Source organism: Musa acuminata, chromosome BXJ3-1 (genome assembly GCF_036884655.1).
Source record: "Musa acuminata AAA Group cultivar baxijiao chromosome BXJ3-1, Cavendish_Baxijiao_AAA, whole genome shotgun sequence".
Lineage (NCBI taxonomy): Eukaryota > Viridiplantae > Streptophyta > Magnoliopsida > Zingiberales > Musaceae > Musa > Musa acuminata.
Window position 1 is genome coordinate 1,548,497 of NC_088349.1, and position 19,819 is coordinate 1,568,315.

At 39.2% G+C, this 19,819-nt stretch overlaps 4 protein-coding genes across 10 annotated transcripts; 2 read left to right on the forward strand and 2 right to left on the reverse strand.

Moving 5' to 3' along the window:
- Positions 1-320: 320 nt before the first annotated feature.
- On the reverse strand, positions 321-2,336 carry LOC135628253 (uncharacterized). The gene is made up of 2 exons (XM_065134851.1): positions 1,913-2,336; positions 321-544 (listed from the first exon to the last, which is right to left on the reverse strand). The coding sequence occupies exon 1, from the start codon at positions 2,217-2,219 to the stop codon at positions 1,920-1,922; it is 300 nt and encodes a 99-aa protein (XP_064990923.1). The 5' UTR covers positions 2,220-2,336; the 3' UTR covers positions 321-544; positions 1,913-1,919.
- Positions 2,337-2,475: 139 nt separating this feature from the next.
- LOC103978574 (uncharacterized) lies at positions 2,476-6,912 on the reverse strand. 2 transcript variants are annotated; one of them, XR_001975518.2, is made up of 3 exons: positions 6,664-6,912; positions 2,896-3,318; positions 2,476-2,785 (listed from the first exon to the last, which is right to left on the reverse strand). XR_001975518.2 is itself a non-coding variant. In XM_009394415.3 (2 exons), exons 1-2 carry the CDS (start codon positions 6,855-6,857, stop codon positions 2,952-2,954), a joined length of 561 nt encoding a protein of 186 aa, XP_009392690.2. In that variant the 5' UTR covers positions 6,858-6,912; the 3' UTR covers positions 2,476-2,951. The 2 variants fall into 2 exon arrangements, 1 of the variants encoding a protein (XP_009392690.2); XM_009394415.3 differs by having other exon boundaries at positions 2,476-3,318.
- Positions 6,913-8,537: 1,625 nt separating this feature from the next.
- Positions 8,538-11,027, forward strand: LOC103978555 (uncharacterized). 3 transcript variants are annotated; one of them, XM_009394397.3, is made up of 4 exons: positions 8,538-8,766; positions 8,831-8,869; positions 8,947-9,663; positions 10,175-11,027. In XM_009394397.3, exons 2-4 carry the CDS (start codon positions 8,839-8,841, stop codon positions 10,813-10,815), a joined length of 1,389 nt encoding a protein of 462 aa, XP_009392672.2. In that variant the 5' UTR covers positions 8,538-8,766; positions 8,831-8,838; the 3' UTR covers positions 10,816-11,027. The 3 variants fall into 3 exon arrangements, with proteins under 3 accessions (XP_009392672.2, XP_009392663.2, XP_009392680.2); XM_009394388.3 differs by having other exon boundaries at positions 8,538-8,869; XM_009394405.3 differs by lacking the exon at positions 8,831-8,869 and having other exon boundaries at positions 8,539-8,766.
- A 1,877-nt stretch (positions 11,028-12,904) lies between these two features.
- On the forward strand, positions 12,905-16,029 carry LOC135628915 (BTB/POZ domain-containing protein At3g22104-like). Of its 4 annotated transcripts, XM_065135901.1 has the most exons (4): positions 12,905-13,216; positions 13,474-13,561; positions 14,172-15,269; positions 15,351-16,029. In XM_065135901.1, exons 2-4 carry the CDS (start codon positions 13,505-13,507, stop codon positions 15,774-15,776), a joined length of 1,581 nt encoding a protein of 526 aa, XP_064991973.1. In that variant the 5' UTR covers positions 12,905-13,216; positions 13,474-13,504; the 3' UTR covers positions 15,777-16,029. The 4 variants fall into 4 exon arrangements, with proteins under 4 accessions (XP_064991973.1, XP_064991972.1, XP_064991975.1 ...); XM_065135900.1 differs by having other exon boundaries at positions 12,905-13,561; XM_065135903.1 differs by lacking the exon at positions 13,474-13,561.
- The last annotated feature ends 3,790 nt before the right edge of the window (positions 16,030-19,819 follow it).

Here is a 19,819-nt window from a genome sequence, read left to right on the forward strand (position 1 = left end):
ATAAAAAAATAAAAAAGATTTAAGAAAGCTAAATATTTTAATTATAATAACTCATCTCTTTCTATGTCAAAATATTTATGATTCGAAGAAATATTATCACTTACATGATTGGCGGCTTATAGGACATCCATGACTAACATTAATAGTAATCAAAACCCAACTTTGTCAACTATAGAGACTTGCATTTTTATCTCAATGCAGCTTTTTAGGTGACCATCTTGCTTGAAGAGTTTGACATATTACACCAACAGATCAGTTGTGATCTTTATTTGAATGCTAGATTAGTGATAGAAGCACAAAACTACTAGGCCGAAAGAAAATAAAACAAAACAACCATGTAATACTATTTGTATAATACAAATGAATGACAACAGTTCTCTAAACCTTACCCAGATGAAAATAGTCTTGATAGCTAATGGTTACATACTAAAATATAAGGTTCACCAGCAAAATCAGAAACTCCAATATGTCACTTTGATGTTTCAAAAGGTCTATAATGCTCACAAACATAGTGGTATCATCTGGTGGACTTCCAAGATTGCACCTGTCACCCAAAAAGCACATATATGGGAAATCATTATCAACAATACAACTAATGAAGTTCGTTTTATATGCATGTGAAACTACAAGCTCAATTCCAGACAATACCCTACAGATATTTCCTGATAATGTTGACATAATTTCATCCCCAAAAACACACAACAGCCTGCCTTATAAAATACTTAACATCTGAAATATGTTAAATCAAATAGAACCACAATGGCGCAGGAATTGCTCTACCTAAATTGATAGTTCCTGTAAGACAAGCTACTATCTGTTTCTTCTCTAGAAAACCAGCAAGCAAACAATACCACAATCTAGACATCATTACAAACCAAATAAATTTCAATGTGATTCCGAAATTTACCAAACCAACATAATTCAATATGTTAACTCAATTATTTATCAAATGTCACCAAATCAACAAACTTTGGCAACATATATGGGAAATCACCAAAGAGAATTATCAACAATACAACTAATGAAGTTCATTTTATATGCATGTGAAACTATAAGCTCAATTCCAGACAATACCCTACAGATATTTCCTGATAATGTTGACATAATTTCATCTCCAAAAACACACAACAGCCTGCCTTATAAAATACTTAACAACTAAAATATGTTCAATCAAATAGAACAGCAGTGGTGCAGGAATTGCTCTACCTAAACCGATAGTTCCCGTAAGACAAGCTACTATCTGTTTCTTCTCTAGAAAACCAGCAAGCAAACAATACCACAATCTAGATGTCATTACAAACCAAATAAATTTCAATGTGATTCCGAAATTTACCAAACCAACATAATTCAATATGTTAACTCAATTATTTATCAAATGTCACCAAATCAACAAACTTTGGCAACATTTGTCATGGTATCTTATTAATCGAATGGCTTCTTCATTGAAAAGAAACAATGAGAAAGGGAAGGGGGTCTCCTTGCAGAATTGAGCTATGTCAGACCGTTGTGGAGCCACGTCCAGGAGACTCGGGCATCGAACCTCTTAAGGAGGAGACGATGATTCATTTACTAACCAAGACACTGTTTCTAATTATCATTTGTAGGCTGGATTTTGGCACTTATCAGTTCTTATGAGGTAAGGAGATTAGCCTAATAACAATAGAGTTGTTTTTAGATTGGATGCATAAAGTAGACATCAAATTCACTGAAAAACAACAATCATTAAAGAAGGAAATGTATACCCATAATAAAGATTTTAAGAGCAGAAAACCACAAGTCCACAATGTCCAAAGGCTCATGAGAATCAAGACATCAAATTTGATAAAGCAAAGAACTGTAGCAACGAAAAATCCAAGCTTTTCTACGCTACATAAAACGATACATTAATGAGGAGGTTGTTTCCCGGAAATACCAATCAGCTAGAAGACTATGCGGAACTGCGGGGCATCGGACCCGGCGGCCGGGATGATCTCCCACCGGCACGGCTCGAGCTCGTCCGAGACGGGGCAGAATCCGGCGAGCGTCATCCTATCGCCCGAAGCCGCCACCGAGCCGAACTCGAAAACCGTGACGTCCGCAGGCCTCCGTACCTCCACCGCCCCATGCATCCCAGGGACCTCCTGGACCACCGCCCCGGGCTTCTTCTCGGAGTCGCCCTTCGCTGCCGACGAACGAGGGGGCTGCGCTCCCTTGCCCTTCCACCAGGACAGCAGCCCCATAATACCTCTCGTGCGAGGAGGAATTCGATGTGATTAGGGTTTTATGGGAATCGTCGAATTGCTTGGGTCGGAGGAAGCGACCGATACTTATGTCGTAAAGGGAACGCGCGCTCGGTATGGGAATCGTCCTCGTACCCCCTCTACGGGAAACGAGCCTCTAAGAAATGGGTTGAACGAGCCGTGCTTTTTCCAACCGCAAGTCATGCATAAAAAGCTTATGAAAATAGACAAATACATCATCCACTTTGCTCAATAATTAGCCAAATTACTGCCATAAGAATCAATATGCTTAACTTTTAAGGCAGACATTCTTCTGTTAGATTGGTCAAGCAACTTAATACATGGAGAAAAGAAAGATGAAACATGTAGTACAAGTCTGTATGAACCTTCATACAGCTAAAACGCATGATGGCATACCTGCCAATGTGGTGGTGTAAAATGTTCATATATGCAATCAGCTGCATAATAACAGCAAAGTACAAATTGGAAGAACATGGTTAATCCTGGCACAAAAAACATTACAACGTTCCTTCTGGTGAGTTAGGGCACTCTGTTTCTGACAGGACCTGCATAAAGCATTCATCAGAATAACTGAAAGCTCCTATTTGTTCAACAAATAGAAAGAGCAAACAATATTGATTAATTGATTCTCTAGAAATTCTCATGCTCATCTTGCCTTGCATCTTCAGTAGTTCCTTCCCAAATTTCTGGAGCATGTGGTGTCTGACCACCCTAGGCTCCACCACCTTCCATCTGCCTCTGCTCCGCCATAGCTTTGCGAGCTTCTCTTTGAAACTCTTTCTTGGCAGCTGCTATCTCTTCAAACCCCTTTTCAATCTTGGCCTCCTCTTCAGGAGAGAAGAAACCCACTTCCATTTTTCCAAGCTGTTCGTACATTTTCTCAATCCTGGCTTTCCAGACCAAGCCTAACTCTGTCCCCATTTTATGGTAGGGTGTCTTCAGAAGATACTCGTCGATCCCACCAGCTTTGTCAATGCATCGGAGAGCATGAGTGGTGACTTTCACTCGAATGTGTCGATCATGGATGTAGCTGAAAAGCCGCTTCTCCTGCACATTTGGCTTCCATGTCCTTCTAGACCTGTACCACAACATTTTTACATCAGATCTAAGCTCCTATGACTTAGGAACACATTCTGTACAGATGACATAATTCTAATTCTTATATCAGTGACATGAAGTAATGGACCATCATATTAATGTTTATTGGAACCCTATCCAACTCAAAGATAACAACAATACAAATTGCAAATGACCTGAGACAATCAAGTCAAGAAAGAAATGAAGCATCTTTCACCTTCATCTTCCGGAAATGTGGCTCACTAGGGGGTTTATGTTCTTTGCCTGATTAAAGATTTCCCATTTATCTTCTGTTCATTTTGTAGTTGAAACATGCTTAGCGGAAATCAAAGTGTTGTCCAAACAAAAGAGTCCCTGTTGATTTGTATTAAGCTTTGTCATCATTCAGCGTGTGCATGTGTTGTCATTTATGCTTCATGTCACATGTGGACTCCACTTTCAAGGGACGCAGAAGCTAAATTAAGACTGAGAAGTACACCAGGGTTAAGTAAACTGAAAAAAAAAACAGGGAGAGATTGGAGCATGCCAAGAATGACCAGTACACACTCTCCCAGCAAACTATTAAGCTATTCTCATTTTAAATTTCATAGCCATTAATAGCCATTCAAGATGATCTCTCGAAATAAAGGAAGGCAATGGTAAAGCCAGTTAGGACACTTGAACAACAGCAGCTCTTTCATAGATTTTCTTTATATCTCAAAACTGGAGCTCGTGCTTGGATAGCTGTCCTACCAGACAAGATAGATAAATCTACTATAATTCAGTCATTTTCGATTTATTTTTTCCTAAGCATTCCACGACCTACCATATTCCATTTAGGCAAAGAAGCAATAAGAAAAGCATTAAATACACTAGATCGGAACTGATCCATCCTTCTAAATTTCCATAGAAAGATGTATGAGGTTATACTTCACCTTCATATTTCCATAGTTAAATCAGAAAGAAAATTTACAGAGTTGAAACTCATGCTAAGAAAACGGTGGTGTAAACACCATTGCATATTTGACATAATTAAATTTAAAATGGAACAAGAATAATCCAATTAACTACTAAAGATGCTTTGATTGCTCATCCTTTTTTCTAATGATCATTGAAAGATAGCAACATTTCATCAGAGAACAAAACTACAAATAGATGCATAAATCAGAAATGGACAGAATGGAAAACAACAGTCCAAGATTCCACCAAGTAGAATACAACATTCAGAACAATCCCAACCAAAGACCACCCTTTCATAGGCAACAATTTGGTAGTAAGCCTAATTACATGACTATGATCACCAATATAAACACTTCTAGACCAAGAAATCCTAGACAGTGATTACAAAAAAAAAGGGCTATCACTCTCAGATTTCAAGCAAATGTGTTAACTCTATCATTGGAATTTCCAACTTTCATAACCACATAAGATAATATATTATAGTTTCTTATATGTTTAAAGAATTCAGGTAAATGTAAATCTGAAACTCAAGATTAAAACACAAAAATAAAAATAACAATAACCCAAGGATCCTAGCTGTTTCGATAAGTTACTTCCATTTCCACCATTGATTTGTTATGGAAAAATACCTACTAATATAAAGCAAGGTCTTGTATTATCTGCACAGAAGTTGGGATCAGTCAGATAGGAGCAATACAATTGAGAAAATGGGATTGGTTAGATTGGGTGTGGAAATTGAGATCAGCAAGAAAAATGATTTTAAAAACTAAACAAATATAAACAAAATCATTACAAAAACGAACGAATTTAAGGAAAAAAATGCTAATTCTTTTACTTTCATATACCATAAGGTGAAAACAAAATACAGGATAGTAACAAAAAATAATGGACTCATATCATAGAAAGATATTGTTAGAGTAAATATACAACATGATGAGTAATGGACCCCATTGTGGCCATTTCATGACCTTCTTTTATCCATCTCTATTATCTTAAAAGGCCAAAAGCTACTCTGTCCTCGCCTTCCATCTCCCCTTGTTTATCTAAAACAATAGTTGACAAGCAACTCTGCAGCAGCAACTGCAGTGAATGTGATAGTGGCTGCTGGATGGTCGATGTGACAGCAAAACAATCTCTCATACAATTCACATATAAAGTCAGGTGTCACCTTTTCTCCATGTTTTTTTTTCTTTCCCTTCCCATGTCTGCCACCTCCTCCTCTCCTTTTTTTCTTATTTTGTGGTTGACAAATACTCTAGAATGGCCAAAACCAACTGGGTCTGATAAAATTTGATTGATTCTGGCTATTACTAACCAAATTTATAATAAGGCTGAAGCAAAATCAGATTGGCCACACAATTTAGTTATAAAGTTTTGTATTCTATCTTAAGGACAATCAACTGTTATGCTTAAACATTTCTCTCTACTTTAAAGCTATGAGCAATTGTCACATATTTTAAAATCTCAAGTGGCCAGATTTTGATTTGAATGACCAAGCAATAATGGGGGGAGTAATTACAGAGAAAAACATCTTCTAGGAAATATACCATGATCATCTGTCCAATGAAATTATATTTGAGGATCCCATTATCTTTAAATAAGAAGAAAATCTCATCTTCCAAACTGACCGGTAATAGAGCAATGAACAAGATATATGATCGACAATTATTAAAGAGAGAAAGAAAAAAAGATGTATACCTACCTAGTATTTCTCCATTATTTTTTATGGTCAACACAGTTTATAATAATGCTGGATGCAGAAAGTAACTACCTCGGCTTATTCATACCAATTGAGTTCACAACTCTTGTCAAGAAACAATGACACCGAAACAAAAGAATGTGGAACAGAAATCACATAATTTACATAACAAGCACTTCGGCCCGGACCTTATCTTGACCCAATTTTAACATAAAAAATGAGTTCATCCATGTGCTCAAGAACGTATTTCACATCTTAAGCCATTGTCAGTCAGGGAAAAGTGCAACAAAAAGCAAGAGATAACACCCTATGCACCCTATACAATTCGCGTTGGTTTCTGAGCATAATTACAAGAAGAAACTAATAAGATGTTAGAACAAAGTACAAAATTTCGAGTAGAGGTGAACTATTTGTTGAATCCCATTTCTAGTTGTATAAAATTATAACCTTTTCGAGAGAAAGGGGGAAAATGTTCTTCTCAGGTTCAGGTGAAGTTTCAGGACAACGTAGGGAATACAATGTTGTCTTTGTTTTCTTAGTGAAGAATACAGATCGTTCCATATCCCTGCCTCCGTAGTCCGATTCCACATTAAAAGAACAAAATTTCAACAGAGTTCCAACCAAATTGAGCAAAATGAAGAATCAAGAACATCGAAATATCAAAGAACCAGGAGAATAAAGGAGGCCGGATCGAGAAGGTTTACTTACTTGTTGCCGCCGTCCTCGCTGACCTTGTTCCCGAACTGGATGTGGCGGCCGGCGAAGATCCCGCGCTTGGCCCGCCCCATCACGAGCTTGTTGTTGGGGACGAGCTTCTTCACCGAATCCATCACGTCCGGAGGCACCGAGCCCCCTACCTTGCGCGCTATTTTGTTGTATATCTCCCTCGATCTGAAGGCCATCCCCGGTGTGAATCTTGGACCGGCCGAAGAGGGATGCCGAGTAGAATATAGGGATTGCTTTGCCACCCTTGCGCTCGAGTTGTATCCTTTTGCGGGTTCAGGGTCGGATCTGGGTCCGTACCCCGCTAGTTCTTTAAGATTTGTGCCTGGTGTTTAGATCAACTGTACAACCATTGGATTGAATTAGCATGAATGGTTGTAAAACAATCATTTGTGTGGGGACTTATCTCTCTCTACAAATTTAGAGAGATAAATACATGATCAACTAAAATATAAGATTAAATTATTTTACTTAAATTATTATGCTAATTATAGATTATTATATATAATTAGCTATATTTAGTTCCTACAATTTCAAAAATTACATTCTTATATTTACAAAAGTAAAATATTTAATATTGATTCTCCTCAGTTGCATTTTATACGGAGATAAACCCTACGGTATTTTTGTTAGCAAAATCAATTATATAAGAAGAATCGAGATTAAATATTTTACTTTTATATGTATAGGAGGTCTTAATATAATTTTTAAAAATATAGGGATGAAAATAGGTAACTAATTACAAGAAATATGTAATTAGTCCTAAATTATTCTATCCATTCATATAATTAATTATATATTAACCATAAATATATTTTCTATAATGTACTTTGCTTGATAAACCTTCGTTATAGGACAACTGTAACATAATCAACTATTTAGGTTGCTTAAACAAAACTTAAAATACAAGTCACCTTTTACCCCAAAAAATTAAAAACTCTTAAATTTGTATTTTTTTTAAATATTAAAAATTAATAAAAAATTCTCTCAACTTCATTGATCAAAATTTACAGATCATATATTTGGTGATTTGTAACACAGTGTTAAGAATTTGGTACCAACAAAAAGCTCTACTCCCAAAAAATTCAACACTAAGTTAATTTTTTGGAATCATCAAAGTCAATTGAAATCAATGGCTATTTAGTGTGTCTTGTCCAACTCAAATTTGACTTTGATACCCCTATCATTAACAAGCCAGTAGAGTTTCCATAGTTCCTATCTCCCAATAGATCTAACTTTATGACCATTTAATAAGGCTACTCTATTAACTTAATAATATTAAGATCATATGATCTAAAACATCTCACCATGATTCTTTGAACTTTTACCATGATTCAACTCTATCATATAATTGATTAATTAATATGATAAATTTATAATTATTATCTTAAAATACTTAAATTTAAGTTAATGATTATACAATCATCAAATCTTTATAAGGGGTAAAAAAAACTCTTGAACAATGCAGATGAGTCTCCAAATTTCATGGTTAGGTCATTTTGAGTGCACCAAAATTTGGAGATTACTGACTGTCCATTGCACCACATTTGGTGCAGCTTGGATCAACCTGGGAGCTACTTGGGTCCATCAAACATATTATTTCTCCTTTGTGCACTCCCATGAGGCACAGAAAGGACAAAGCCACATTGATCACTCTGAGGTCGCTCACCTCAATGTGTCTGTGCCTCATTTAATGCTAATTAAATGTCTCATTTTTCTATGAGGTGTAGAGATGAGGAAAAATGATGGCTAATTGGCATTTGCCACGTGGCATGCCAAGAAAAGAAAAATCTTGCTTAGATTCACTCAACTAAATCTCCCCAAAGCTCGCATGAAGACTCGATAACCTTCCGCTGTTTTGCGCGCTTGTATGGCTGTGACTGCGTCAGTTCCTTTCTCTTGTACTCTCTCCTGTTGTCTCTTCTCTAGTGTGTTTGTGTGTGTGTGGTGTAGATCCATGTCGAATCGCCACTTGTGGATGCCAACAACGCACTCCAGTTGGGCCATCATCGCTCTAAGAGCCATAGATTCCATGAGTTCAATCCCTGTTTGTTAAAGCTGTTCTTGGTCTCCCTGCTGTAGAAGAAGGTACAGTTGTTGTTGCTTTCTTCTTCCGTTCTGAAGCTTTAGCATGGTTGTTGTGGTGTCGCAGAGATTTGAATGCTTCCTCACCAACCATGGGGTTTCCAAGGTAGACAAGAGAGGCTGGGTTTCTATTTTCTCTGAGATGGATAGCATTCATGAAGTGTTGTTATTGTTCCTCCTCAGATAGGAAGGGAAGGAGAGACATGACAGAGAGAAGCTGTGGAGTACCGAAGCAGAAGAAAGAAAGCAGGGCAGAGGAGAGGATGCCGACCGTCTGGTTTGCTCTCAAGAAGTCTCTCCACTGCAAGACCGAGCCATCAGATGTGCACGATCCAAAGGCCAGAGGGCATCTGGGCGCCATCTTGACGAGGAGGCCAGGGAGGTCTGGCTGCTCCCGATCCATTGCCAACCTCAAAGATGTCATCCATGGGAGCAAGAGACACCTCGAGAGGCCACCGAGCTGCAGCCCGAGGTCCATCGGGAGCAGTGAGTTCCTCAACCCGATCACCCATGAGGTGATCCTTAGCAACTCCAGGTGTGAGTTGAGGATCACCGGGTTTGGAGGCTGTCCTGATGGTGAGGCCTATGTGGGCACCCTCAGGCCGGGGACTCCCCTTCAAAGCAATCCTTCGCACAGGGGAACCAACACCACACCTCCAAGGAAACCTCCCACCCTGTTGGGTGGCAGAGATGGCCATGGCATTGTGGGTTCATCTCTTTCTAGTTCTGTGCTTGGTAACGGAGGTGTTGCAGTCCACCATGCTGCTTCAACACCTAAATTTTCTCATGAAGCAGATTCACAAACAAAGAGACACTCTGCTGCTGTGACCTGCCACAAATGCGGGGAGCAATTCGGGAAGCAGGAAGCCTTGGAATCTCACCACCTATCCAAGCATGCAGGTATGGAACACGGGTCTGAAACTCGAGCTATGTTCTACCTTTGCTGATTTAGATAATGCAGTTCATGATGGTTTCTTGGTCTACTAATCTTTGCAGGTTGATGCATCAGTACCTGGTTTTGCTTTCCTATCATTGTCAGCTCAGTTCTTTCATGTAGTAGAATTTTCATTATCAGTTCATGTTAGAGAGTCAAATTAGTCATCATTTGCAAGGGAAAAAGCTATGCATAAAGTTGCTTTGGAATCAAATGTGCTTCCACTTTTACTCATTGCAGGTGAATTCTGCAAATGGTTCCTCTTTTCAGGGACCAATTAGCCATTTCAGACCTTCAATAAGTTTTCTTTCTTTCTCCTATGAAAGTAAAATGTCTTTGTGCAAAGAAATTAGAAACTAAGCATTCATTATCAACAAGTTTATATAGTCATCATAATAAGATCTGCTTTCAATGTGTTGATGTGCTTGCAGATTCTTCAATGACTGAACTATGTGTTCTCGTCTTTCTTATCTGTAGTGACTGAACTTGTGGAAGGAGATTCCTCAAGAAAGATAGTTGAAATCATCTGCAGAGCAAGCTGGTTGAAACCCGAGAGCAGCTGCATCCGAATCGAGCGGGTCCTAAAGGTGCATAACATGCAGAAAACTCTCTCCCGATTCGAGGAGTACAGAGAACTAGTGAAGAACAAAGCGAGCAAACTCGCGAAGAAGCACCCTCGGTGCCTGGCCGACGGCAATGAGCTGCTGAGGTTCCATGGCACGACGATGGCATGTTCACTTGGCACGAATGGCTCCTCTAGCCTTTGCTCGTCGGAGAAGTGCAACGTTTGCCGGATCATCAGGCATGGCTTCTCTGCAAAGAAAGAAGTGAAGGGAGGCATCGGGGTGTTTACGACCTCTACTAGTGGTAGAGCATTCGAAACTATCGAAACATACGACGACGACGACGGCGATCCTTCCATCAAGAAAGCATTGCTGGTCTGCAGAGTGATTGCAGGGAGAGTGCACAAGCCTTTGGACAACTACCAGGAGCTTGCAGGCCACTCTGGGTTCGATTCAATGGCCGGGAAGGTGGGTCTCTATGCCAACATCGAGGAGCTCTACTTGCTGAACCCGAGAGCTCTGCTGCCATGCTTTGTGGTGATTTGTAGAACCTGAATGAGTCTGTCCCTTGTGACGTTCTGTCAGGGATTCGAGTCTCATCCCTTCTTCTCCAAAGTTTCAACTGATGGCACGCAGAATTGAATTCTGTCGGAGAATTGGAAATGAGAACGAGGGACTAATTGCTGTTTTCCGGAGTACATGAATCGGTTGTCAATCTTCATGTCAAACTCTTTCAATGCAATGATCCTACCAAAACATTGAGTCAATGCATTGATCATATGACAGCATTTCTTGACTGCTAACATGTCTTCTGCACATAAAATATGTGATTGCAGAAACTTCTCCGCGACCGGCGCTCATGATGTGCTAATAAGTGCCTGACTATGTGTTCTTGGTCTGGAAGTCAAATGATCTCTAAACAAATATGACACAGTTGTCTGCATAAGCTTTTCTGAGAAGACAGAGTTCTGAGGGTTGGCTTATGGTTATGATTCCATCTACCTATCACTTGCTATAGTATTAGAATGAGAAGGGGTGGAATGGACTTGGCAGAGGTAGTCAGAAAGGGCTCCTTTGTCCTCCTTCCACCTTTTGTTTTTTCTTTCACTTCAATGGTCTGTTTCCCTATGAATAAAAAGCCTTAGCACTATGGTGAGATTGTTCAACAATTTAATTCTCATATATCAGAATCATGAAAGTAACCTCTTCTCTCTGCATGCCATTCTTTGTTGCCCATATATGTCACTGCCAGGATTTGACTTTGGCTGTGGCAGATTCATGGGGTTGGCAAGTCTGCTCTCCTGTCAGTCAAGGTGTACCTGAAGAGCTTCCCAGTTGGAAAAGAACAAGCCAAGGAATCATGGCACCTGCATGTGTTATGTGTCTGATAGAAGTGGCAAGAGTGCCTGATGAAAGCTTCATTTTCTTGTGTATGGGACACATGATCTGATGTAGTCAACACATGCTTCCTCTCATCTCCATGTTGGCAATGCATCATTGTTGACAGAGATGTCAAAAGATTTAGACAATGTGGTGGCAATGTAATGTTTACATTTATTAGGTCCAATCCTTTTCACAAGAATAGAACATAGCTTATATAAATATTATCCAAGGAGAAAGAAAAAAGACAGCTAACTAAAAGAAGAAATGAAGATTTTAAAGAGAAAAAAGAAGGAACATATTTGTTCTACACTGATTGTAGAATCTTCTCTGCATCATGTGCTCATAATGTGCTAATAATTATTGACTAGTCTTCTTGGTCTTCAAGGCAAATAATTCAATTGTTTGCATAAACTTTCTGCTATAACTAAGTGAGAGTTGGCCTCTGGCTTATGATTCCATCTACCTTTCTCTTATTGTATAAGATTGATATGCTTATTTGTATCTGTCCTAAATTTGATTAATGAATATGTTAATGACCTAATTGGATTGGATATTTTAGAGTGCCAATCCAATCTGCTGCCATCCCTTTTTGCTGCTATAATTATTGATAGTTTTGGAGGCTAGATCAACAGCAGCTAAGGAAAAAATCCTGTAGTGTTCTATGTTATCTTTTTCCTTTCTTACAAAAGATGTAGTGCTTGTCAATTTGTAGCAGTTGTGCTCTCAAAAGATGGGTCCTAAAACCTTCATGAAATTTTGGGAAGTTGATACATCAATATGAGTTGACAGCTTTCTTTAAAGTGTGATAGGGCTGGTGCTGTGGTTAGTAAATGGGCATCATACAAACACTAGCCATTTACATTTTGATCTTTACATATCATTGCATTTACTTTTGAACAGACTATTCTTAGGCCAATGCCCCAATAGTCCTATCTCTGAAAACACTACCAATGTAGAGAACTGTTAGTAGGGAAATGTCAGTCACTGTCTTCCACCCACCTCTACAAAAGCTTTACTCAGGTTGGGGTTAAATCATGGCCAGCCTAAGCTTGGTTTGGATATCATTTCAACCAAATAGATCAAGCTTTTGGATATCTACATCTACTCAAAATGAAGGCCCATTTAGGGTCCTCTCAATGAAATCACATGAGACACATAATGCCTGAATCTGATGATCTCATTCATGGAAGATGGTGCCAATCTGGGACCATAAGGTCTCACAAGATATTGGCTGCAGCATTAGGTACCAACTTGCATATGGTGATGATAGTACACTGTCCCCAGTCTCCTTCTCTCCTGTGCCTGCCACTGTTTCCTCATCCATCTCTGATGGTATTATACCAATCGGAAAATGGGGCTAATCTGGCCACACATAGTTCACATGTGGAAACCTTGGCACTCCAAGCTGCAAGAAAAGATGTTTCTTGAGGTGTCGTTTGTGTGCAGGAAGCAGTAGCTAAGGGACTTGCAGTGGGGGGAGAGAGAGAGAGAGAGAGAGAGAGAGAGAGGCAGCAAGGAAACAGTGGCATCTTTAGCACAAAGCTTTGGGCATGAACACTAGCTGCTGCTGCTGGTTTGTCTCTTTATCAAACACTCTATCCTCCCACCCCTCTTTTCCATCCTCTTCCTCTCCATTGACCAGCTAGAGTAGCTCTGCTTCTCTGTCTTCTTATTCAGCTCAACACATGGTGGTTTCATGTGCTCCTTTCTGCCTTCCACTTCTTTTCTCATCTTCATCATCACAGTCCTTTCTTGTCATACTTTTCCTTTAATCAGACTTTCTTGTCATGCTGGTTTGCTCACAAGCATCCCAAACCCTTCTTCTTGAAGCCTGTTGGTGATCCCGCTGTAAGCAGTGCCAATGACTTGTGATCTCGAAGTGGACGTCAATGGAGAAGAGATCTTCCTGGTTGACAAGGTAAGCCTTCTTCTTTCCCAGTTCATAACCACGGATGATTGATGTTCAAGCAGCACATTTTGTCCTGACCTTTTATTCAATCATTCAAGTATTTGTCGTGGCTTTTCGAACTGTTTTCACTGTTTCATCTAATCAAATTCCCTCCTCTTGTCTCTCTTCTATCACTGCCAAATTCACAAGCCAATCATCTTCTTCCTCCTCTCTCTTTATGGAGTCTTCATGCTGGTATTTAATGCTTTCATGCATTTGTATCTTAACTCATCTTCACCTCTATGTCATGAGGAAAAGGTTTTGTCTTTATTGTAGGAGAAGTAGTTTGCCTTTAAGAGGGAATGATTCTGGTCTCTTATGTCGTCTCTTCATTGTATCCATTTAATGCTTTCTGTTACACCTCACCTTCTGTGCCTCTTTAAACAATGGACCTATTGAAGGACTCTGCATCCTCCATTAGAGCTGCTTGTGCTCTATGAATTTAATGCTTGTGCATTTAATCTCAGAAGCTTCTGTTCTTACGGGGAATGATCCTGACATTGTTTCCTTCTTTGTTCCATGGCCACCTTCTTCCACAAGATCAGTATACATGGTTTAATTCACAGCATTGTTTTCGCAGGGAGTGCTTTCATCCTTCTCCGGCAAACTAAGGGAGTTGACCAGCAAAACGTTGGCCACTTCAGCTACAAGAAACCTCAGAGTGACCCTCCATGGCTTGCCCGGCGGGGCAGAGGCATTTGAGTTGATGACAAGGTTTTGCTACAACAATGGCAGAACTCAGATGAGTCCCAGCAACATCTGTCTTCTGCACTGCATCGCCCACTTCATGGAGATGACCGGCGACCTGCTAAGTCTGACTAAGAAATCTCTCCAGGGAATCCCTTACTGGTCATGGCCTGAGATCATGAGCTGCCTGAAACGGTGCCAAGATCTCATTCCGGTCGCGTCTTCCTCAGGGATGTTGGATAAAGTGATCTGCTCTCTGGTTGGGAGAATCACGGCGGTGAGTGACGCCAGTCCCTCAGGCTCCTCCCCTGAAACCTCAGCCTTCCGGTTCTCCTGCGACACCGGAAGCACTACAAGCGCAAAGAACAGCAGCAACCACCGAGGAACTTGGTGGTTCGATGAACTCGTAGTACTGAATCTTGACATGATCGAGGAGATCATAAGGAAGATGGCTGTTGAGAAGGCGAATCATGTTGCCATCGGTAGGTTCCTCATGCATTACCTCAAGAATGTTGGCGTGCGCAGCGCCGCAGCTGACAAGAAGAAGGCTGCTGAAGTCATCATCGACCTGCTCTACTCCCTCGACGGCAGCTCTGTGTCCTCCAAGAGCTTGTTTGGTCTTCTCCGAGTCTCATATCCACTGAAGCTTAGCAAATGCTGCCAAACCAAGTTGGAGAGCATGATAGGAAACCAGTTCGATCAAGCAACACTGGACAATCTGCTAATTCCAGCCCCGGCAGGGATGAACAGCCTCTACGATGTGAATATAATCCTAAGGTTCCTGAGATCTTTCCACAGAAGCGGGGGTAGAGATTCCGCAAACCGATCGAAGCAAGCTGGAAGCTTAATGGATTCATACTTGGCTGAAGTAGCACCAGATTCCTCTTTGAAGCCTCTGAAGTTTTTGGCACTGATCACAGCTCTGCCAGATGAAGCAAGAGATTGCCACGATGCGATCTACCGAGCCATCGACTTGTACCTCGAGGTACAGGTCGTCAATTTGACTCCCAAGAATATGCAATGTTTCATGCTTCATTGCTTCATCTCTTTTTTCTGTTCATCGTGTAATCAGGTTCATACTCAGATATCAGACGAGGAAAAGATGAAGATATGTAGTGCCATAAACTACGAGAAGCTGTCATCAGAGTCCTGCAAACACATCGCGAGGAACACCAAGTTCCCATCAAGAACAGCAGTCCGAGCTCTCATCTCTCAGCAAACCAAGCTCAGGAGTCTGCTCAAAGGGACCGACCAATTGAGGAAGCCTGGACATGATCCAGACCGTGATGATGATGATGAGCAGATCATTCTTTACGCGAAGAAGCTCGATTTGACCAGAGAGCATGAGAAGCTGAAATCCCAGTTGCAAGGAATGCAATGGAAGGTGATGGAGCTGGAAAAGATGTGCCGGAAGATGCAAAGGCAGATGTCAAAGGCCATGAAGACTAGAATAGCAGGTTCGAGTGGTTCAAGATCACTTCCCAGGCTTTGCTCATGAGTTCACACAGATTCATATCCACCTTACATTACTTTCTGTACATGCTGCCGCTGGGAGAGGGTTCCATTAGGATCTGCGATATCTGCTTTTGTTCTTTCCTGCTGGGAAGAAAAGCTGGTGGAGCAGTGCCTTTTACAGATGAAAATGAGAGGATGGATCTCCTTTGAGCTTTGAGATGTCTACTTGTACATTTCATCACTATTGTCCATATTACTTGCAGCTTTGATGGAGTCTCATTGAAAGATTTGTCTGACATCTGTGTAAATTTATTGAGAAATGCAGCAGAGAACAACTCCAAATTATACTTTATGGGAAGATGGAGGATTCATAGGATCATAACACCATCCAATTGCCATCAAATTAAAAGCACAACAAGATTAACTTGGCTTTGAGATCAATATAAAGACAGGTGATTGAAGTGTTATCATATAAATATACTTGTAATGGACATATTTTATGGATAAAGAGTTGCATTATTTTATCATCACCTAATCATAAAAGAAAACAATCTTACAATGAATCATATCTATATAATTGAATGCCATCATTGCTTAATTCATTGTTAATTTAATGGTGTACGGGACACTTGTGTATAGTATTTGATGTATAATATAAGGCATCTGTTCATGCTTAGGGGGAAATGATCTAAATAAGAAACTCAAGAGTTGGGAACTGATGATTATAATAAGAGGAACAACATGGATGAGTTGTGGTCTTAGCTTGGGAATCTACATGAGCAATAAAAATAGAGGAGAGCATTTTGTTTTGATCAAAAACATCTTCCAATGCTTATGGTAATCTATTCAAATAACAAAAGAATCTGGAGCTGTTCTTCTCCTTTTGATTTGTTTTAGTGCTTAGAATCACCTAATGAAGAAATAGGAAGGTTGTAACATGTGGTTTTGATGAAGTCAAGTTCATCATTAAATGTTTTCATGAAAGACATGTGAAAGAAGCAGCTTTGATTATGTTGAAGTGCATTAATCTAAGAATGCAGCATGCATGACACTCATTTCATTTCTTCTCTTCTTTGTTCAAACTCATTTGCAGAACTGCTATTAAATCAAGCTACAATATTGCAAGCTAATCTATGGCATCTTCTCTCTCTCTCTCTCTCTCTCTCTCTCTCTCTCTCTCTCTCTCTCTCTCTGTTTTGGGTGAAATGAGAGTGCAATGCACTTTTGATTTGATAAGATGGCTACTCTTCTTCTGCAGTAGTCAGTCATATCATATGTTTCGACTCTGAGTCTTGTGTTATTGAATTCGACATAGTAAATGACATTAATTGTGAAGCCATTAATGACCCAAAGCAGATCTCACTTCACACAGCTCTAGAGAGAGAGAGAGAGAGAGAGAGAGAGAGGACATGGATGTGTTACAACAAGACAAGAAGACAGGCAGCATGTTCATTCTGCCTGTGGAGAAGGTTTGTGTAATAAGTAGCACTCCACTGACGAGCAGAACACAATTAATGTTTCATGCACTCAATGCAACAATCTCTTAAATGATCATGACAAGGAAGAAGGATTTCAGAGAGAGCACATGCCATTGTGTGGTCCTCTTCTTCTTCTTCTTCTTCTTCTTCTTCTTCTTCTTTCTTCACTCCAACTTCACTTCCACTAATCTACCACACTTCAGCTGTAAATTGAATCAAGCACACAAGTTCTTTGTTCTTGGATCCTTTGTCAGTCTCAGTTGCATTCAAAGTTGGCACCCATTCAAGCTTTGTAAGAAACAGTAAATTTATATATGAAGATATTTATGTGTGAAGAGAAATTAAAAAAATAAAAAAATAATTTTAAATTAATAAATATCAAATGAATCAGATGATATATATATTTGAGTCTAACCCATAATCTAATGGCTGAAATTTTTGAGTTAGATTGATATTTGACTCAATATACATTAATCTTGACTAGTTTGATCCATTCATCATTAATGAATTTCTAACAACTTAGGATGATTTGAAAGAGAATTAGCATAATTAATTTTATAAATATCTTCTAATAAAATATAACATTTTAATATCAAAATTATGCCCATCATATCATCTATTTAATTTTATTAAAAAGTAAATTACAATAACTTAAAAGAATCAAAGCAAAATGCTAATTAGATTAAACAAAGTCAGACTATATCACAAATGGATATTTTATTATCTTAATTCTCTTTCCTCTGAATAGGTCTTGATTCTCTTAATGCAACATTTCTTGACTTTGTTTGCTCATTTCACTATTTAGAAAATAAGTAGAGAATACCATAGCACACTTTCTCCTCAAAAGTAAAGTTCAAGTTGGAAGAATGGACAAAAAGTAGGCAAAATCTTTCTCTATTAAATTCATTATAAGCAAGCTTTTTTAAAGAGACACTGAGCTTAAAAAAGAAGGATTTTAGGTTCAAGTTTCATACAACAAATGTAGCAGACACCTCCCTCCACTAGCAAAAGGGCATGAAGCAATTGTACTAGATTGCAAGAAGAAGACAATCAAGCTGGAACACCATTCCCATCCATCACTCACTCATGATCTAAGCTTCAGAAACTTAAAGGTGGAGGAACCATCACTGTACATTCCATTTCCACTATATTTGATTCTTAGACCCACAACATGGTGAGACACTTGTGATATGGATTCTCTTTTTCATTTGTGTTGGGCTCAGTGTTTAGTTTGACTCAACTTCTAAAAGTAATGGGAGTTGGTAGCTTTGAAGTGAGATCTGTCTCATTCTCTTATACTATCACCTTTATGATGTGCTGCTCCTTTCAGCAAAAACTCATTGACAGATAGATTAAGGGGAGAAACAGAAGTATGAATCTGTAGCTCATTTTGATAAGATATAAATTCTAAGTATATATGTGAATAAATACTTAATCGATAAGAGTAAGTTTACTGCATCAGATCACTGAGGGATTCTGAACCAGCATGCATGTTTGAAGAACAAGGAAGCTTAAACTCATGCTAAGTAGACTCAGCATCCTCTTAAGAGCACAACATGCAGGACAAACTGATTTCTCACAGCATACTCACTTGATTAACCAGCAACATAGTCTTTTGTTTGTGCCATTAACTTTAATCTCCCAAGATAATTTTTGTTGAGGCATTAATTCTACCCTTTGACCTTGAAATGGCTGCTTTCAGAAAACCAAGAATATAGATGGAGGAGTGTCAGTGAGGAACCCTAATTTTGAAGAACAGGTACTCAGCTATATAGGAAGAAATATAGTTTAGAGAGGGATGGAATTGGGTGATTCCAAAGCTTCAATTGAGAGCATGCTGTACATGTACTTAAAGAAGAAGAAGAACTATTTTACTATGGCTTATTAATATAGTGTAGTCAATGGATAGAAAACTCAGCAGCTCATGCTGTGCTGTGAAAACAGGAGGAATCAAAACTCTTGTCACATAAACCAACCACAGTAAAACAAATGAGTTATGGGCAAAGCTGCCTCGACATTCTAACACACATAGATTACGTACGTGCTCAACACAACATTGTCCTCGTGCTTCTCACCATAGTACTCACATGAGCTCTTCTTCTTCCTGTGTTAGACATGATCTTTCTTCTCGGTGTCAATGCAAGACAGGTTGGTGCAATTTTCTCCACCTCCGTTCACTGTGCTCAAGACAGTGGAGATGATTAATGGGGGAGAGGTCGTTTTACAAGAATGATAGAGGATGAAATATGAAATGTTATGACTTCATGATAATATTGACTCCGGTAAAATATGAATGTATAAATTTATAGTAATATACTCATCGAGTCTTTACTGATGAAGAATTAAACCTTAGCATGATTTATGGCGAAGACTCGAAATCGGGTTGAAGATGGTCTGTCTGACCATAGTGACATGTGATAAAAAAAAAACATTGATATCCTATTTAATCCTAATATAATGTAATCCTCAACAAGCCAATCAGGCTCAAATGATATATTAATGGATTCACAATCTAATTAGCAGATAAAAGCATATTCTTTTCCCTTTGTGAGTTTGTGGATGAGAATACTCACATGTAATGAATTCTAAATACATCTTATTCAAACAA

Excerpts from the sequence above, each read along its gene's own strand:
- LOC135628253 (XM_065134851.1), bottom strand. The coding sequence starts at position 2,219 with ATGGGGCTGCTGTCCTGGTGGAAGGGCAAGGGAGCGCAGCCCCCTCGT.
- LOC103978574 (XM_009394415.3), bottom strand. The coding sequence starts at position 6,857 with ATGGCCTTCAGATCGAGGGAGATATACAACAAAATAGCGCGCAAGGTA. Across the intron at positions 3,319-6,663 it reads AGCGAGGACGGCGGCAACAA|GTCTAGAAGGACATGGAAGC; the intron begins GTAAGTAAACCT and ends GTTGTGGTACAG.
- LOC103978555 (XM_009394388.3), top strand. The coding sequence starts at position 8,839 with ATGCTTCCTCACCAACCATGGGGTTTCCAAG. Across the intron at positions 8,870-8,946 it reads CCAACCATGGGGTTTCCAAG|ATAGGAAGGGAAGGAGAGAC; the intron begins GTAGACAAGAGA and ends GTTCCTCCTCAG. Across the intron at positions 9,664-10,174 it reads CCACCTATCCAAGCATGCAG|TGACTGAACTTGTGGAAGGA; the intron begins GTATGGAACACG and ends TCTTATCTGTAG.
- LOC135628915 (XM_065135900.1), top strand. The coding sequence starts at position 13,505 with ATGACTTGTGATCTCGAAGTGGACGTCAATGGAGAAGAGATCTTCCTG. Across the intron at positions 13,562-14,171 it reads AGATCTTCCTGGTTGACAAG|GGAGTGCTTTCATCCTTCTC; the intron begins GTAAGCCTTCTT and ends TTGTTTTCGCAG. Across the intron at positions 15,270-15,350 it reads ACTTGTACCTCGAGGTACAG|GTTCATACTCAGATATCAGA; the intron begins GTCGTCAATTTG and ends TCGTGTAATCAG.